Source organism: Pezoporus occidentalis, unplaced genomic scaffold, assembly GCF_034315485.1.
Source record: "Pezoporus occidentalis ecotype Australia unplaced genomic scaffold, CSIRO_AGI_Poc_V1 ctg135, whole genome shotgun sequence".
NCBI lineage: Eukaryota > Metazoa > Chordata > Aves > Psittaciformes > Psittacidae > Pezoporus > Pezoporus occidentalis.
The window spans coordinates 2,778,491-2,799,276 of NW_026913157.1; the positions used below are offsets into that span (position 1 = coordinate 2,778,491).

Below are 20,786 nucleotides of genomic sequence, written 5' to 3' on the forward strand. Positions count from 1 at the left end.
ACTGAATGTCAGTTCTATTTAAAGTAACAGCAGAGCTTGGAAGTCATGACTGAAGAGCTGGAGTGGGAGAAAAAGTAAACTAATTAAGCTAAAGTAAACTAATTTTGAGCTAGTTTGAAAATTCTGAAACAGGAATGTGTTCTCAAAAAGTCTGTCAAGCTCTGCCTGAGTTCTGGTGGAAGAAACTGTAACCTGCAAGAGAGGATCTAACCAAGCCATTTCAGAGATGATCTAATGAAAATAAATTAATGAAGGATTGTCTAAATGAATGTATGTTTCCTGGCCTGTAATTCTGAGGCTGTCACCTTTCCCCACATTTTCTGTCTGGCTGATTCATGTAACTACTTGAATAACAGGTATAATATCGGAGTTCTTCCTGTTCTCTAAACCCAATAAAAAATACAATTTTTCTGTGTTTCATGACCCTTCCCATTCTTCTTGCCTTTCACATTTCAATTTTTACTTTTCTGTTGACTTCTTCCCTGTTTTGTACATCACCAGAAGGCAGGCTGTATCCCAGCTCTAATTGCCTACTGGTGTTCGGTGAGAACAACCCCCAAATAAATCTAGAAGGCAGAAGGTAAGTCTCAGCTAGTGTGGACTGTGTAGGGGGCTGTATTGAGAAAAACAGTGACCTTTGGTTGAGATTCTAGAAGTACATATCTTTCAAGATCAGTTTAATAACTATTTAGTCACCTTCTGCTTCAGAATCCCCAAAATAGATAGTAAAAGCCATATTGATACATCTATTGTATGTTTGAATACTTAAGCTAGAAAATGCATTAATTAACATAAAAAACAACAACCAAAAACATTAAAAAAGGCACACTGGATGGGACACAGTCATCTGGGTTTTTTATATCCTATCTTTACTATAATGTCAAAATGTAGTATCAATTTATGGTGGGTTTTTTGTTTGGGATTTTTTGGGGGGGTTGGAGTGTGGGGGGAGGATTGAGAAAGGGTTTCCTATTTCTGTCCCAGAAATGCTTGTCTAAAAACCTGTGATAGCATAATTAAGCACTGAGAGATGTTGCTATTTCATGAATAGCACTTTTTTTTTTTTTTTTTTCCCAAGGCTGTAGAGCAGACTGCAGCTGAGAAGTGTATCATGATGGCTATTTAGATGTGGCTGGCAGTTCTGCACTGTGTGAAGTAGTACTATTAGTCTAACACTATTTTAGCTATGAATTGATCTCCTTTTTTGGGTAGTGTAAAATGGGATAGGAATCTGAGCTAAAACACTCTTCAAAGTATGCCTGAAATTAGTATTTAAAATACTTTCAATCCTGTCTGCAAGCAGGGGGTGAGCATGTAGAAGTGAGATTTCAGAAATAGAAGTCCCAAGTTTTTAAACCTTGAAGATTGTCCTGTTCATTGTGTAAACGTATGGTATCAAGACCAATAATACACTAATATTTGCAATTGCTTGTTTGTTTTACTTTGTTTACAGGACCCGTTTATGATGACCTTTATTAAAGTTAGTTCTTTTATGAAACTTTTTTTCAAATTGCAAATGTCTGTACTATTTTAAGTTTTTCAAGTCAGTCTACTCAGTTATTTAGTAAAAGGGGAAGGAAGATGCTTTTTTTGATGTGCATGCTTTTCCTTCTCAGTACTCAGAAAGGTACATGAAATTATTAAGTGATAGAAAATAGTACTGCCCCTCAGGATGGGAGAGTAGATGTTTTGGTTTAACATATTCAACTTTGAAATTGGACATTTAGCTTTATATAACATTATAACCTTCGCAGAATCTGAATGAATAAGAAAATTGCCATGTTAGGACTTTCTGAGCCAGAGGTTGGGGTGTTGCCTAGTACGTCTGAATGGAGTTTTCTTTCATGCATTTCTTCAGTTTCTTTTAAACAGTGCACTGAAGATGGTAAGTCAGCACTGCCTGCACCGCTGTGAGCCACAGGGTATGGCTATGGTCACTCTGACTCCAGTAACCTCCCTGAACTCATCATTTCTTGGGTTTATATATATGGTTTGTTTCAAGCTTTTCCAAATGTGACTGTTCATAAATTAGTCATAAATTGTACCACTGATATTAGTTATTGTGTGTCTTTTGTTTCAAACTATATCATTTTCATTCCTTTGGATCTTTGTCATCCATTGCTTTTATTCCCAGGTCATTGCTAATGGGTGTGTTGTTCAGCTTGGCAGAGTAGCCCTTCAGGTTTAAACCAGCATCCTTCACAGATCTTTAGGAAAGTTGCTGCACACCACTCGAAAATTAAATTTTCGTGGAGAAATGTCTGAAGAAAAAGATTCGGTTCTTCAAAGCTGTGCACCCTGTTATTACTGTCCAAAAAAATTCCAGTCTTGTAGCTCACATCTCTGTTGTCTCAAAGGGCAAACATTTCAAAGGGATGCTTTGACTTTTTTATCTTTAAATGAAATAAAATATTACTTCAAATGTGGACTAAAATCTAAGCAGTTCAAGTTCTTTTCCTTTAGGATTGCTTAGGTTTTGTAGTGAATTAGACCATATCCTTACTCAGTCTTCCAAAGTAAAAGTGGAAATACCTAATTCAAGAGAAAGCTTTATCTTTCCTTTCCCCCCTAGGAAGGGGCCTCCATTCTCCTCTCCTGCCCTTTTTGCCTTGTCACTTTAATGGTGTTCTAAGGAATACAAAAGTCAATGAAATGCATCCAGCTGCCGTGAGACTGTCAAGGAGGAAATAACTAGTTACAGCATGCTTTTCATGTCAAGGTATTGAAAAGCCTAGGAAACGTCCCTCTCTAGTAAATGCTTAGTAAGTGATTATAGTTCTTTACATAGCTGTTTCCTTCCATGTTTTTCATGGAAGACTGAGGATTTTTATATGAATACTGGTGCATTTGGTGAAGATATTGTTGTTAATAAAGTCTTTTGTTTACTGAAGTTATCCCAAACTTTTCCCTTGACATGTCTTGTATTTCAAGACTTTGCCCTATATTTAGGAAGGCCTACTTGTATGTAAAAGCTTGCTTTTTAGTCAGTCTATTGTACCAATCCAGTATTGCCATAAGCAGTAAGTTAATTGCACAAAGGTGAAGGAGCACTAAAGCATTGACAGACTATTCATCTTCAACTAGCAAGCAAAGAAAAGGTGCATGGAAGAGAAGACATGAGTATTTTATAAACCCTGGTGAAAGTTTGATTAAGCATAGCAATCTCCTAATAAATGGTGGGAAGTTTTGCAAGAAAAATGCTTTTAAAATAGTCAAATGGGTTTGAGCTCTGTCTGAATGTCATTAACATCATAGTATTGCTTGATTGCTGAACATAAAACTTAACTAATTAATTAAATGGTTTTTCTAACACACACAGATGAGTTCTATTTTTTTCTTTAATTTTTAGGCTGAAACAGTAGGCATGTGAAACCCTGACATTGTTTCTGGTTTCAGTGGCGCTATTAGGTATTGGGCTTTTTAAATAAGCAAAGGGGGTATGGGTTTCGAAAACAGACTATTTCAAGTTATACTAGTATTGTCTGCTAAGGACCTCTTTACTGTGAAGTGTATATTTTCTGTTTTATATTTTTCCTAAATATTGTTACATGTCTTAAGAATTCGTAAGTTGTGAATACATTTGAGTCAAGATTGGTGATACTTGGCCTGTAACTGTAAATGGAAAATATAGGTAGAATCTTCTGAATTTTTTAAAAAGGCAGGTGGGGGAGGTGAAACTTCTAAGCATTAGAGACTAAAAAATGTCTTCTCACAAGCTTGTGGGGTGTTGCAAACTTTCCTTTAGATCAAAGCATGGAACTGGTGAGATCTGAGCCATAATCTTCATCTAATTGGGAAAAATGCTGTTTTTCCACGTTGATGCCTCCCATTTAGCAAATAGGACCTATTTGCTTTCCTCAGCAACAAAAATGTTCTTCCAACTGCTGCAAAATTTCAGGTTTAAATGCTGTGGTCTTGAGTGATAGAATTGTTCTATATAGTCTCTAGTGTTACACATCTTTTTAATATTTTCCATATGTGCAATAAGAATTTATGAATGGTTTTGTAATGTAAAATACAGTTTATTGATGATCCAAAAATTCTCTCACCAGCTTACTGTCTTTGTAGTTCCTTGGTAAAATTTGTAAGCTAAGTATTGACATGCATGCGTGGGTTTACTGTATGCAGTATAGTAACACGACTGGAACTGCTTTGGCATGAAGCCCTTCTGGCTTATCCTGTGGTGACCTCCAGTCTTTAGCCTTCCAGCTTTAGTTTAACTTACGCATGCACTGACCTTTGCTATGGAAACGATATAGAAACACAAAAACAACTTGGCTGAGTTTCCTCAGCAGAGCAGTGGGTGGTGTATCAGTGTTCTGTTACAGAGGAAGGTTTCTAGAGGTCAGTAGTGACAGCGTGCAGTAACTTAGTAGTTGTCTGCAGCAGGCTGTTTGTTACTCCTGGGAAAGTTTTATGTCTTTTAAAGTAAAATTAGTAAGGATTTTATTTGGGGGGGGGTTGCCTTTTTTTTTTTTTTCCGTAATGTGTAGCTGTAGGATTGCACATTAATAGAGTAAGTGCTGGAAGGTATACTTGAAAATATATGTGGTGCTCAACCAGTGGTTCAAGTTGTTGTCTTCCTATAAGTGACCTGTGACAGAATCTTGGGCACACTGATATTTCAGCAGTTTATTTTAGTGCATCTGCTTCGTGGTGATCCTGCAGCCCTTGCCAATAGGTTGTAATTGCTGTTAACTGCCTATGGTCTATATGGAGACACTATGTTCTTATTTATATACACTGTGTATTCTTTACAAAGGGGAACTAAAGGTACAGGTACCATGGTTTCATTAGGTTCTTTCAAGTTAAGTATGTAGGTATTTTCGTTGAAGAACAGTTAGAAATTATTTTTTTACTGACTTAAATGTTTGGGCTGCTCAGCATAGGGAATTGTGCATAAAACAGATGAGATAGTAAGTGTCACCCCAGTGTCAATGGTGAGCGATCAATGAGTTGTGGGTGGTTTTTAACTAGAACAGAACTGTATCTAAATGGAATGCATTTTAAATTTTTATTTTTAAACTTTGAATAAATGCAATAACTCCTCTGTAATGCAAAGTAAAAATTTATGAAGTCTCTGCTACCTTGCCAGTGTGTTACTACTCCATCTACCCATATAATATATATATCTATAGATATTGGAATATGCTATATGTATACCATATATTATAGTACCTTTAATATGGCTTCACTGCAGAGCCTTTACAGCAGTTCATTTGTGACAAATATGTAGTGTAAGCTATAGTATGGCTTTTTTGTTTGAAGACTGCTTTATACTGTTATAGCTTTTAAGTATATATGAATATATAGCTCATACTGTTACAGCTTATAAGTATATATGAATATATATTTTCAGGGTTTTGTCCTGATGTTATCACAGATAATTTTTAATTATGAGATGCCTTATTTATATAATTCTGTACTGTAACATGCATAGGTTTCTTCTAAGTTATTATAAAAAAGTATTCTGTTACGTTACATTTTTTCGTGGGGTGCTGCATTTCTTGTTTGTTTTGATTTGATTTGATACATAAACCAAAGGAGGGTAACTAAAGGTGGTGCTACTGTGCAGGATCTTGGGGGGGGGGGGGGTATTATTTCTTCTGAAGCTGTACTAACATAGTTTCACATCTTTACTCTGGTATGCTGATGTACTGCAGTGATGTTAGACAGTCAACAGTCTCAAGAGCTTATATTGCAAGAGCATTGTACAGGAAATGCACTTGTGAACCTACTGATACATAACTTATCTGCCAGTGGGTTGGACAATTTTTGTAAGACTTCCTCCCCCCCCCCCCCCCCGTGCTTTGCATATACCAAACCCTAAACATCTCCCGTCATAGCATATCTGGGTGAGCACCAAGGAAAAATGGAAGGAAAACCTGCATTAGACATGACTTTGTGCAGTTCAAATGTAGCATATGGCCATACAGTCTCATAGGCAATACCATTTTAACTGCTGGCATGGGGTAAATTTTCTTCACAAACTCCTGCTGTGTGTAGGCTCGTGTAGATGGGAGCTTCTCCACTGATTGCAGACACACCAGCCTAGTTTTGTTAGTGTCCTTACCCCTCACCCTCTTTTTCTCTCTTGGAACTATTGTGTGCACATCCATTGTTAAGGAAGGGGAAGATAGCTTTAATGGGAAATTAGCTTTGTCACAGTGACCCTATTTGGAAGCTATTCAAATTTTTTAATAGGCTTGTAATTTATATAATTCCCAGTATTAGAGTGAACACATTTAATGGATGTCATTTAGGGTGTATTCCAGTGTATTAAGATTTAATTTTAACTGTGAGGAAAATGGATGGTAGAGTCGGTGTTGAGAAGTTGGAACAAGATGGTTGCTGTGAGTGCTAAACTAATCCATGTTCTCAAATTTTCTTTAAACTCCTAAAATAATTCAGACTCATGGAAAATACAAAAATGTTCATTTGGTATTTAAAAAAAAATACTTTTTGAAAGTTGTAGTTGGTGGTTAGCCTTATATTTAAGAAAAGGAAAGATGCAGGAGTTAACATTGATCAACTTTTGGTTTTAAAAACATTTTATGTGCCAGAAATAAACCATACATGATCTCCTATTTATGAATTAGATTTTCTGTATCCTAACATTTGCATACACCAAATCTCTTAATAAAACTCATTACTGCATTCTGTAGTAGAAAAACTAAACTTGAAAATATTTTTTTTGTATTTTTAGAAACTAGGTGTATCTTAGTACAGTTGGTAATTTGGCTTTAATTAAAACTAATATCAGAAACACACCTATAACATAGCATAGCTTTGATGTAGAAATCCTGTACATAAGAATTGAGAGAGGTAAAAGTAAAAAGTTAGATGCTAGTTTGTTTTGGTAAATATTGTTGATACTGTTATTGTGCTGGAGGACAGACAGCTGCCTGTGTTTAGTTCTCTGAAGATATTGAAGTTTGTAAGTAAATGCTACTCTTTGACTCTTAAGTCTTTGTACTAGTTGTGTATTTATATTATGCACGTACAAGTGCAGTAAGAGTCAACTAATATTTTAATACTACACCTACTTTTTCACCAGCTCCTGGGTTACAGCGAAAAGCAAGTAAACCTGCAGATGTTCATCGGCACAGCAGATGATCGGTACTTAAGACCTCATGCGTTCTACCAGGTGCACCGAATCACTGGAAAAACAGTTGCAACAGCTAGTCAAGAGATAATAATTGCCAGCACAAAAGTTCTGGAAATACCGCTTCTTCCTGAAAATAATATGTCAGCCAGGTATGTCACAGCATAATTTAGCTGTGTAGTTGTATGTGCCTTTTTCATTTGTGCAAAGGTGAAAGAAAATCTTGGAGAATATCTTATTTTCCACAAATATGGCTCATGACTGAGATAGACACATCTCTTTAAACATGCCAGTGTTCAGGTACTCAAAAGAAAAGGAGGGGACAGACGGAAGCTCATAAGATTGACAGGGAGATAGATGAGCACTTCTGGGATTATTTTTCCCCATGCAATCTATACATACATCTGACTCCACATTTGTAGATTGCATGTGGGTTACTGGCAGCGGAGGTTGTTTGATTTTATAAAGACAGACTTTTTTTTTTCTACAAAAATACCGTCATATACAACTTAGCTATTTGTTCCTTGACTGAATATGGTGATTTTTAACTTGTGGTATCATAGTAGGCCTTCTCCTTGTTTTGATTATTTTATTTTTAGCAGTTGCATTAATCTGGCTTTTCAGGTCTTGCTGCATCAAATGTGCCAAATAATACTTTAATGGTAAGTTACAGCAACAATTAAATAGCTCCATTCTATCTGAAGGGTCAGTGAACAGAGCAAAGTACAATTATTTGTTTATATAGCACATTTATTTCTTATGTAGACTTCTGAAGTCAGTTTACATTTTCCTAGGTGCAGACTTTATGCTAGTTCTGTTGAAGGCTATGAAGCCACGGTGATGCGCAAGAGAGCACTCCTCACCAGTTTGTCTATAGGTGTTACTTGATTAAACTATGTGTGTGTCATATGAATAACCAAGAGCTATGTGGAATAGCAGCTGGGATTTGACGGCTATGCTTTTGTCATTCTCTAGTCCTTCCTAAGACAGAACTAAATATAGTTCTCTTGCTCCTATTGTTGATGATGTTCATTATGTTAAATGATTTACTACAAAGGTTAAACAATGTGCAATAACAACATAATCTTTCAAAGGTTCGAAAAAACAGCAGCTAGTTATTTATAAAACGAAAAGTTTCAACAGAGTACTTGCTGCTGGTTTTGACACTAGCAGATCTTTTAATCTCAGACATTTAAAATAATATTTAAAATAGCATAACATGGGGTAAAACAGAATGCTGTTCATTCTTTAACAAAAGAAAGGCTTACAGAGTGTACTTTATTAATAGTTTGATTAATTTTCTTCCATTTTTCTTCTGCTCCATCTGTCCTCACCTACCTCCAGTATCGATTGTGCTGGTATTTTGAAACTTCGCAATTCAGATATAGAGCTCCGTAAAGGAGAGACAGATATTGGAAGAAAGAATACCAGAGTGCGGCTTGTGTTTCGTGTTCACATCCCACAACCTAGCGGAAAAGTCTTATCCCTGCAGACTGCTTCCATACCTGTTGAATGCTGTAAGACTGCTTTAACTATACATCATTTATACTCATGTCTTCTGCATGTGTTAGTAATATTGTCATTCTGATAATATTTATTGTCAGAATTATATATAACAAGTGTGTGTAAAAAGCATTGTGTGTAAAGAGCTAAATTACCAAAAATTAATACAGCTTTTTATAAAGATGGGACTTCCTAAATGGCAGCCTGAAGATTTGGAGGAAAACCAGCGTTATACAGGCTTTAAACCTAATACTGCAGTCATGCAGCTAGCAGCTTCAGTGGTTCATCAATATGGACAGAGGCAGCTGATACATCTCAGTGAAAATAAATAAATATTCATTTTAGGAAGAGCTAATACCCTTTCATTTAAAAGAGTCTATACCATTACTAGTCTTTGTGACAGTATTACCTAATGCACAGCTGAACTTCTAAAGAGTTCATTTGCTTAATGCTGACAGTGAGGAATCAAAACATGACCTTAAACAACCTGAATTTCTCCTAGAATTAATTTTCTTCATAAAATACTGAAGTAATTTTTAAATCAATATTCCTAAACTAAATATTTAATTTGCTGTAACACTAGATAGAGACTGTTGGGATTCGTGGCTTCTTGGTGTTCCTTTTCTATATTTATATAATTTCAACATAATTTTAAAAACGAAGATAAATCATACAAAAACATTATTTATATATGTAAATAGATGATTGGTTTGTTCTCACCCCTGATTCTTCAAGTTAGGATCATAAAAGATATGTCACTATGATTAAAATTGAGAATAATGACTTTTTCCCTTAACTGTCTTTTTTTAAAGCTCAGCGATCTGCTCAAGAACTCCCTCAGATTGAGAAGTACAGCATCAACAGTTGCTCAGTAAATGGAGGCCATGAAATGGTGGTGACAGGATCCAATTTTCTTCCAGAATCCAAAATTATATTTTTTGAAAAAGGACAAGGTAAGTACTCTTGCTTTTTTGGCTTCAAAACAAAGCTGAAACCACAAGCCTGAGCTTGATTTTAGGAAGTAAGGACATTTCTTAAAGTAAAAAAAACAGTCACAAGGAGTAATCTGAAACTTCAGGTTGGCCATTGATCTGTATGCTGGTTGGCAATTATTAATGAAGATGTACTTGTGATTCAGGAAGACAGTTACAGATTACCTAACTTGGAATTGTGTGTATTTGAAAGATGCTGTTAACAGATATTATTGTGAATTTTCTCATTTAAAAAAAAAAAAAAAATTAAAAAATAAAAAGGAAATGTACTGTTTGGCATTGATGATATGTTAAATCTGATTTAATTATTGCACAGGAACTGACTTACTCCTAAGCTAATGTAATATCAGTTAGAAAGTACTACTGATTCCCCCCCCCCCCCCCCCCCCCCCCCCCCCCCCCCCCCATATATGCATAAGATTTTTGGTTATTCTTCAGGGCTGCATTTATTAACAAGTTTCAAGATTTGGCTCAGATTTGGGGTGCAGTGTATCCTTCAGCTATGTCTATGTCCAATTTGCAAACAGACAAGTGTGCATGTAGGTAAAATACTGGCAGTAAGCAACAGTATGAACAGTAGTGATTTCGTTCATGTGTGTTAAACATGTGAGTTTGACAACCATCAGTTATTTAATTGCCAAGAAATCATAGAATCATAGAATTGTTAGGGTTGGAAAAGACCATAAGATTATCTAGTACCAACACCCCTGCCATGGGAAGGGACACCTCCCACTAAACCATGTCACCCAAGGCTCTGTCCAGCCTGGCCTTGAACACAGCCAGGGATGGAGCATTCACAACCTCCCTGGGCAACCCACTCCAGTGCCTCACCACTCTCACAGTAAAGAACTTCTGCCTTATGTCCAATCTAAACTTCTCCTGTTTAAATTTAAACCCATCACCCCTTGTTCTGCCACTACAGTCTCTGATGAAGAGTACCTTTTCAGCATCCTTGTAGTTCCCCTTCAGATACTGGAAGGCTGCTATGAGGTCCCCACACAGCCTTCTCTTCACCAGGCTGAACAGCCCCAACTTTCTCAGACTGTCTTCGTACGGGAGGTGCTCCAGTCCCCTGATCATCCTCGTGGCCTCCTCTGGACTTGTTCCAACAGTTCCATGTCCTTTGTATGTTGAGGACACCAGAACTGCACACAATACTCCAGGTGAGGTCTCACGAGAGCAGAGGGGCAGGATCACGTCCTTCGACCTGCTGGTCACGCTCCTTTTGATGCAGCCCAGGATGCGGTTGGCTTTCTGGGCTGCGAGCACACACCGAAGCTGGCTCATGTTCATTTTCTCATCCACCAACACCCCCAAGTCCTTCTCCGCAGGGCTGCTCTGAATCTCTTCTCTGCCCAGCCTGTAGCTGTGTCGGGGATTGCTCCCACCCAGGTGTAGGACCTTGCACTTGGCATGGTTAAACTTCATGAGGTTGGCATCAGCCCACCTCACAAGCGTGTCAAGGTCCCTCTGGATGGCATTCCTTCCCTCCAGGGTATCAACTGAACCACACAGCTTGGTGTCATTGGCAAACTTGCTGACGGCGTACTCAATCTCACTGTCCATGTCAGCGACAAAGATGTTGAACAAGACAGAATCAGAAATGTTAATTAGTTTATTACATGATTCGCATTTTCTGGAATCCAAGTTCAGCCTCCTAGGCAGCATGGCAGCATGTAGTCATAGGTGAGAAGTGCAGCAGTTACACTTGTTTATTAGCACAGTAGAGTTCACAATGATATTGCAGGCATGTATTTCAGTTCAGGTGTACTAAAGACATAGTGTGTCCTTCATGCAGTGAAAGCAACAGAAAAATTTAACTTCTTCATGCTGACCTCATTAAATGAAAAACCAATATTAAATTTTTCACTTGAACATATAGGACACAGAATCTCCAAAGCAAGCAAGAGACTTGCAAATTTTGGATAAGTGTGTCTAAAATATCTTTCTTTAAATACAAGTACAGGTTTGAAAGCTGAGGTTTTTTTCCCCCTAAATCCACATACTTTCACTATCACTTTCAGAATACTGCAGCTCCATTAACTAGAGAATTTAAAACAAAAACAAAACCTACTAAATACTTTTAATTTTTAATTTACTACAACCAGATATAATTGTGATGTCCAGCTGGAGACCAGTAACAAGTGGTGTCCCTCAGGGATCGGTGTTGGGGCCGGTCTTGTTCAACATCTTTGTTGCTGACATGGACAGTGGGATTGAGTGCGCCCTCAGCAAGTTTGCCAGTGACACCAAGCTGTGTGGTTCGGTTGATACCCTGGAGGGAAGGAATGCCATCCAGAGGGACCTTGACACGCTTGTGAGGTGGGCTGATGCCAACCTCATGAAGTTTAACCATGCCAAGTGCAAGGTCCTACACCTGGGTGGGAGCAATCCCAGGCACAGCTACAGGTTGGGCAGAGAAGAGATTCAGAGCAGCCCTGCGGAGAAGGACTTGGGGGTGTTGGTGGATGAGAAAATGAACATGAGCCGGCTTCATTGTCCGCCCACAGCCCAGAAAGCCAACTGCATCCTGGGCTGCATCAAAAGGAGCTGCAGGTCAAAGGAGGTGATCCTGCCCCTCTACTCTGCTCTTGTGAGACCTCACCTGGAGTATTGTGTGCAGTTCTGGTGTCCCCAACATAAAAAGGACATGGAACTGTTGGAACAAGTCCAGAGACAGCCCACAAGGATGATCAGGGGACTGGAGCACCTCCCGTATGAAGACAGGCTGAGGAAGTTGGGGCTGTTCAGCCTGGAGAAGAGAAGGCTGCGTGGAGACCTCATAGCAGCCTTCCAGTATCTGAAGGGGAACTACAAGGATGCTGAAGAGGGACTTTTCATTGGAGACTGTAGTGACAGAATAAGGGGTGATGGGTTTAAATTTAAACAGGGGAAGTTTAGATTGGACATAAGGAGGAGATTCTTTCCTGTTAGGGTGGTGAGGCACTGGAATGGGTTGCCCAGGGAGATTGTGAATGCTCCATCCCTGGCTGTGTTCAAGGCCAGGTTGGACAGAGCCTTGGGTGACATGGTTTAGTGGGAGGTGTCCCTTCCCATGGCAGGGGTGTTGGAACGAGATGATCTTAAGGTCCTTTCCAACCCTAACTATTCCATGATTCTATGATTCTATGAATGTATTGAAAGTTTTCTTAGCTTTGTTTTGTATTATATACACACTTGGTTACATACATACATATTACTCAAAAGGTGTTCAGTTATTCAGGGTTCCTTCCTGGTTGTATAGCTCTTCTGGGATATACACTTCATCTTAATATTTCTTACTTACACTAAAATGTATGCAAAATCGTCAAACACTTAGGACTAACTGCCTTAATACATAGAGTTCCTTTTCTTCCGTAGTTGTCCCTTTTAATACAGAGAGGGTAAAATTTGAGCAACTTCAGTTATCATTGCTGTGACTTGAATACTTGATTTGAACTTCTGGGAAAACAGTAGCAAAATGAATCATTGAAAAGAAAAGTTGGCAACCATGTCTAATTCTTCCACATTGTTTCTTTAAATATTTAAGTAAAAGAGCTGGATCTTTTTTAATTAGCAAATACAAGGTAACTGGGAGTTTTAGGTAATGATGTATTTGAGCAAACAACGTGAATGCCTGTTAAATAGGTACTATTGCTAAGTTGCTTGAAACATTTGTTCAAAAACCAGTGACAATAGTGCCGAGCATTACATTTGGGCTGAGGGGTTATGCAAAATCAGACCAGAGAGAGGGTCACTGGGCAGTTCACTTCCCTCGCACCTCGCAACACAGATGGATTGCCCAGTGTTTGAGCCACAGGGTCTTTCAGGTCAGGGGAGACTGTTCATTTTACAGGTATAACCTGTGGGTATGTGCATGTAGGTCTGTGTTATCTCTCACATGGTGACTTCACTTAGAAGTCATCAGCATGTTTGTTGGATAATCTGAGGAGTTAGCAGTAATTTAGCTACCTTTCAGAAAGGTTTTTAGAAAAATGGGATAAAAATTATCTCTGTACACTTACAGTGCGCACCGCCTCCTTTGGAATTGACTCTAACTTAACATAAGCAGCAGCTTCTGTTCAAATGCAGAATCCTGTGCAGCAATCAACTTGTGGATATCGTAGAAATTCCTAAAGCATCTCTATACTTTACACTTTGTTTACAGTATCTCTGTCAGTTGAATGGCCTCTTTATGACTAAAAACAAATGCAGTTGTGTGAATTATTGAAATATTTTTAAGGTTAAGTATTAAAGTATTTCAGAAAATGCTTTTTGCTTGAATTGCTTGTACATTTCTCTCAACAGATGGACGACCTCAATGGGAGGTTGAAGGGAAAATAATGAGGGAAAAGTGTCAAGGGGTGAGAAACAATTTTTCTTACTTTATAAAGCTTCCTGTTTTAAAGTGAGAAACTAGACATCTTCGTTGTTCTGAAATTCAGACTTCATTTAGTGAAGCAGATCACTGGCTGTTTCAGACAGACAACTGGAGACTTCCAAATTGGCTTAATACTATAAAGTAGCCATTAAGATGATGCTGCGAAGGAACTGGAAATAGCATCCTTGTTGTGAATGCAGTGAAAAATCGAAAAAAGAAAACAGATGATAATTTTGCTAAGATGACAAATAATTTCCAGTGCCTTGAAATTTTTCTCAAAACAAAATTATCCAAAATGCAGTTTTTTGACTGCTTGAGTTTTTTGTTCTGGCAGATAAAGCATCCTTTAGATGATGTGTTTGTTTTGATTAAAAGTATTACTTTCAGAACACTTGTGTGTAAAAGAAGAAAAAAAGTCTCCAGATGAAAGTATGTATGTTGCTTATAGTACTGTTTCACTGTATAATGCACATGAGCTTGCAGTTTACCAATTTCAGAATGTCAGTGTGCTCTAGTTTTGCAATGTGTTCTATTTTTTCTGTAATTAATAGCAGTTTCATTTGCATTTGATATGTAAAACATTTTTGTTTCAACATTCATACAGGCAAACATCATACTTGAAGTTCCTCCATACCATAACAAAGCCATTACAGCCGCAGTTCAGGTGCAGTTTTATCTCTGCAATGGCAAGAGGAAAAAAAGCCAGTCTCAACGTTTTACTTACACACCAGGTATTGAATAAAAAGTTAAACAGTTGCATTTTAATTTGTGTTTTAAAGTAGACGTTTGAAAATGATTCTGATAGTTTTGTACCTTTGACAGGTAGATACGACTAGTTTTAAATAGTTTGTAAAACAACTTACTTAAGCTTGTCTAATTGAATGTCTGAATTCAGAGCAATAAACTGCTGTGGTTACAGCCTGGTATTTTTTTGTTAACACTTTTTACAGAACAATTTGCATTGTACATCTTTTTAAGAATGATGATGAATCTCAGAAGCTGCCCTTTAAGTAACCCTAGTAATGACATGGAGGACAGTGAGATCATAGAACAACAGGTTTTACAAATTCCTCCCCCTTCAAAATGTCTAAAAAAACCCAATCCAAAACAGGTTTAGATACAAAGAAGATTAAAAAAAAACAAAACAAACCTGCTCCTCTGCCTGCCATGTACTTTCTTCTCAGAAATTCATACCTGTTTAAAGTAGTCAGAGTTCACAAGGTCCCAGTAACGGGGCTAGACCCGGTAGTACTGCTTGAAGGATGTGAAGTCAGATATCTGAAGGAGTCTTTCAAGACAGATACAGCTATTAATATAAACTTCCTGAAGCTAATGCGTATGATGGCAAAGCCAACTTCCATTAGTTTACATGATTTAAAATAATTTTGCTCACTTGTGCTCCAAAATTGCCTACTTACTTTTATGTGTAATTCAAGCATGTTAGTGAGGTATCTGGTACACTTAAGTATATATGTTCTCAGGTTTATGGGGTCTTTTTCAATAATTCTTAAGAATATAAGTTCCTATGATAGTTACAAAATACATCTTAAAACTGTATTTTTGTTTGAGAAATACATGTTTAGATTATTTTAATGATGGAATTAAGTAATAGAATTATAGAATAGTTAGGGTTAGAAAGGACTTTAAGATCATCTAGTTCCATCCCTTCCAGCCCCCTTGCCATGGGCAGGGACACCTTCTATTAAGCCATGCCACCCAAGGCTTCGTCCAACCTGGCCTTGAACACTGCCAGGGATGGAGCATTCACAACCTCCCTGGGCAACCCATTCCAGTGCCTCACCACCCTAACAGGAAAGAATTTCTTCCTTATATCCAATCTAAACTTCCTCTGTTTAAATTTAAACCCATCACCCCTTGTTCTGCCACTACAGTCTCTGATGAAGAGTCCCTCTTCAGCATCCTTGTAATCCCCCTTAAGATACTGGAAGGCTGCTATGAGGTCTCCATGCAGCCTTCTCTTCTCCAGGCTGAACAGCCCCAACTTTCTCAGCCTAATGACACTGTTTAAATAAAAAACACATTTAATTATAACTACAGCTATTATTGCACAAATGTTTTGAAATCCATTTTATCTATAAAGATATATAACAATTCATTCAACAGTGTATTTTATAAAGTTGTAATTAAGAGTTTAGAGTGTTATCATTTTTCTGCTATTTGTACTTAAAATCAGTATCTCTTCATGACCCTTTGTTACAGTGTTATCACCACTGTAACAAAGTGTGTCAGTTCATACCTGTATTATAAGAACAATTGTTGCCATGACTGAAATCAGGGATATGCTGAAAGAACTGCTGTAATTAAAACAACACACACAACTTGGGCTAGCGTTGCTAAAGTTCAGCAGTTGTTTTGCTCTGAGGCTGGGGAGACTTCGAAGCTGATTAGCAATTTCTGTATATTTAGAACAGGGTACAAATGGTTTGGGTTTGTAATATAGTGTTTTTCTTTTTGTAGTTATAATGAAGCAAGAGCACAGGGATGAGGTGGATTTGTCTGCTGTTCCATCTTTGGCCCTGCCTCACACAAGCAATGTCCAAGGTCTGCATTCTATCCAAACTCAATTGCCTTCACCAGAGCAAGGGCATCCTCATGACAATTTACTGTCTACGTCACCCAGGAGCCTCATGTGTCCTGTTCAACCACCATACACAGCCATGGTGACCTCGGCAGTATCCCACCTGCCACATATGCAAGGCAGAAACCTTAGTCCAAGTGAAGAGTGTCGTGTTTTGGCTCCTGCTGTGGTTCCATCTTTTCAGGTAACATCAGCAACTCCTGTGAGGCCTTCTTACCAGCCTATGCAGTCTAATGATGTATACAATGGGCAGTCTGGTCTTCCTATGAACTCTGCCTCCAGCCAAGGATTCGATGCTGTTTCATTTCAGCAAGACACAGCTGTACCTCATTTGATAAATCTTAGCTGCCAAGCCCTACCACCAATGCCGTTTCATTCTTCAGGCCCAGGTTCTGTGTCAACACCGAGTACAGCAGGACACCCACTAGCACACCCATCTCATTCAGGACAGTCATCTTCTCACCTGCCTTCAATGGGATACCACTGTCCAAGCGCTGGGCAGGGCTCCATCCCACCTGCAATGAGTCGTTCCCTTGGGCAGTCTTCTCCCCAGCTGCAGCAAGTCCCTTATCATTCTACAAATCCAGCATCCACTTCATCCCCATCCCCAACAGCTTCCCACCCTTTGATCCATTCACCGCTGTCAGGACCTTCTTCACCCCAGCTCCAACCTATGCCTTACCAGTCTCCTAGCTCAGGACCTGCCTCGTCTCCCCCGCCAGCTGCTGTAAGTCACTCGGGACAGCACTCCCCTCAAGCACACAGTCCGGCGCTGGGTGGTCTGAATGCAGCATCATCACTGGTGCACCACCCCACATGCGATTCATCTCCATTCTCACCAGATGGGGCAGCTATTAACATTAAACCGGAACCTGAAGATCGAGAATTGAATTTTCAAACAATAGGACTACAAGACATCACACTAGATGATGGTAAGGGGATATAATATTTTAATACTGGGACATAACCCACATTAGAGTACAGAGTTGGTGTGGGAGGGTTGTTTTGTTTAGAGCACACTGTTCTTCACAGTAGTAAATTTGTATTATTAAAATGGGATCATATTTTCCTGTCCAAAGCAACAACTTACTTAAAACTGGTGTAAATCTGTAGTTACACCAGTTTAAGTACTTCAGTCTAATTTGCTTGTAGACCTTTTGTCATAAAACAGGGATTGAGGATTAACCCCTACACGTTGACGCCTTAAGTATAGGAGCTAATCTGGAGATTTTTTTGATTGTCTTGTTGGTAGTTTTCAGTGAGAGTCGTAATAATACATCTTAAGTTGCAATAAATGTAGTTTGGAGTCTTGTTTCTTGGAGGGGTCCCAGTTGTGAAGGACAGGCTAGTTTTATGAAAATATTTCACAGGTATTTTGGCACTATTTTAGTCTCTTCACAGACATTCTGTAGATCTGCTGTCATCATTCAGCACCTCCACACACAGTAGCTGTTTGCTTTCTCCTTACCACTCTAGCCACCATTTTGAGAAATTCACTTGTTTAACACCAACAGAATAAGGGCATTCTAGGGCTAAAGGCCAGGCTGTAAAGTTTTCTACTTCAAATACTTGGACAGTGTTCACTTAGAAACTTGTCCAACCAAGTGAGAAACAAAGAGAGATCAGATCCTAAACGTCGGACTGTTTGAGGCATAGATGCAAAGCAATTTAAAGACCGTGTCATGTTAATAGGACTGGAAGAACAGACGGTCTGGCCTTAAAAGGTGTGTAAAAGCTGTTTGGTATCAATGATGGGATTCTTAAAAGTACCTCTTTTTTAGGAGAGCTTTAACTGTTGTGGTTTGTTAGGTTTGGGGATTTATTTTTTTTTAATCATCCCTAGTAATTACTTAATTGCACCAACAGTAGTGTAAAAGCATAAGCATAGGCCATCTGTTAAATATCAGGCCCAGCCCTTGCTTAAATGGACCTTTGCTATTATTGTCTCCAGTCAGTAAAAGGAAAATTAAGTAAGAAATGCTTTTAAAGGAACAGCTTACTCGGAAGAAAATGGGAGAAATTAATATAGTTGGGCTTTCAGTTAAATGGTCACCCTAATTAAACAAAAGTCTCTTTTTAGAAACACTGTTTATCAGTCAACTTTATGTGGAAAGGAAGAAAGAGACTGATTCCGTCAATGACTTGCTGAGGGGCCATGAGCAAGGCTTTGTGAAACAGAATGCAATGGAAAAAGAAACAGCATTTTCTACTTCTGTGCTAGAGAGTGAGGAAAAATCTAATGTTTCAAGAAGTGTCATATTAGTGTCATAAAGTGTCAAGAAGTGTCATTACCTTTTATTGCTTTTTCATCCTTCTTCCCTCCACACCCACAAAAAAGAAAGATGTAGAAATAAAAAAAATACAACTAAATGCAGTAGTTAAACTTTTCGCAACGTAAGTAGAAGTGCTTGGCATTTATGAGCATCTTGGCAGTTTGTTTATACTGGTTCAAATATTAAAATCAATGGACAGTAAAAAGAAAGCCATTCCCCCCCCCCATAGCACAAATACTAGTTGCTTTTAGAAACTGTTCGCATTGCTTAACACTGTGAAATGACCAAGTTGTTTCTGTGCTGACAAAGACATGGTATCATGGGAAAATCTGCAAGAGCCACACTTAGAGCATTACCGAATTTAGAGATGTATAATCCATACACACGAGTTAGATAGCCACAGTTTCACTGGTTTCTCTTTGTAAATAACTCTTGCTGTAGAAGTTTATAGTTTAATCAGCAGTTATGAGGCCTTCTTCAACTTTCTATATGGAAAACTGTGCAAAGTTTTAAACGCTAAACTAGCAATTGGCAGCAGCAATATGTTTGCAAGTGTAGAGATTACCTTCAGTTGGGTTTCACAGTACACCCACTTGATAACTGATCAGGTGGTTGGGTTTGGTTCTGTTTCTTCATTTCCAATCTGCAAATACCAATCAGGTGTCTAGCCTGAAACCTGCCATTCAAAAAATCTTAAAGGGCAGAGTGACAGTAAACAAGCTGCTTAGTTCTCTCAACATAAGTAAGGCCTTCTTCTGCTTAATCAGCTTTAAGTAAAAACCACGTTTGGGCAGGAGCACTTTTTTATAATTTCTCTAATGATTACTGCACTTTAAAAAATAACTTCAAAATTTTTCTTATGTGTGTAATCAAGTTTTAGTTTCTGTACAGATTGAGCTGGACACAAACAGCAAATCGGTTACTCTGTATTAATGGTTTAACGCTTAAGGAAAAAATCCAAACATAATTGCATGCATAAAAGAATGTTAATACAGTATGTTCTCCCAGCTAATATATCAAACCTGAAGCTGCATTTAGTTGGAAGGTAGGTTTTTAAGGATTAGCAATTAGGGCAAATAAGCCTCTTAAAATACTAAGGCAATGCCAACTGTGAACTGTGTAAATCATATCTGGATTACTGATCTTAAATATTTAAGTCAGTAGTCTTAAAAAAAAAAAGTAAACAAAAACTTTGCCAGCATAAATAGTCTTCTTTCAAGTAACGTACTGTTTCCAAATCAGCATACTAGATATTGCATTTTTTAAGAAAAAGAAATATTTTAAGAAATTCTAACCAAATTTGAGTGTAGTATGGATGTGCTACCTCATGCTAAAATTAGGCTTGAAATTAAAGCTGTATGGCTTGATGGAGTAGGATTTAAAATTCTTTTTAGAAAACAACCAACCAACACATTCTGGGTAGCAGTTACCTAAATCCCTTTAAGCAAAACTCCTAAAAGTGAATATTGCTGCCTCCTCAGGCTTCTTTTTTTCCAAAACACACCAAAAACCCCATATCCACTACTTAATACAGAACTACAGAGCTGCTTCATACATCAGTGCTCAAGGCAACAGCATCTGAATTAGTCTTGATCCAGCATCTCCTGCTGACATGTGGGTTCAGGACTTACAAGCTCTCTGCAGAGCCAGTCACACTTGCCAATGACCAGCATGGGCTAACTTCTTGTATTCTTTGCCCTTCATTAATCAGAGCAAGCTGGACTCTGGTCAGACCAGGAGTGAAAAAGAGTTGCATCATTTAAAGGCAGATCCTCTGCCTGGGTATCTGAAGAAAATATACTTTTTACCTTTTATTTCCCTTGCTGAAGTTTATGTGGCTCTTCTCTTGTTTTTCACCAGGATCTCATTGATGTCTTAAGGCTTTTCTCATCTCCACCTAGAATTTTGTTTGGCTTCTCCTCTTCCCCTACATGCTTCCTACAGGAAGCACTTT

General features: G+C 38.2%; 1 protein-coding gene across 3 annotated transcripts in view; it reads left to right on the forward strand.

Annotated features, from left to right (window-relative positions):
• The window catches only part of NFATC3 (nuclear factor of activated T cells 3), a 75,697-nt gene that overhangs the window by 33,930 nt on the left and 20,981 nt on the right, over positions 1 to 20,786 (forward strand). For all 3 annotated transcript variants that reach the window (XM_062609147.1, XM_062609145.1, XM_062609146.1), the window contains exons 4-9: positions 7,058 to 7,257; positions 8,450 to 8,622; positions 9,421 to 9,561; positions 13,888 to 13,943; positions 14,565 to 14,691; positions 16,439 to 17,491. In XM_062609147.1, coding sequence (XP_062465131.1) covers positions 7,058 to 7,257; positions 8,450 to 8,622; positions 9,421 to 9,561; positions 13,888 to 13,943; positions 14,565 to 14,691; positions 16,439 to 17,491 — 1,750 coding nt within the window. The remainder of the gene's footprint in view (positions 1 to 7,057; positions 7,258 to 8,449; positions 8,623 to 9,420; positions 9,562 to 13,887; positions 13,944 to 14,564; positions 14,692 to 16,438; positions 17,492 to 20,786) is intronic.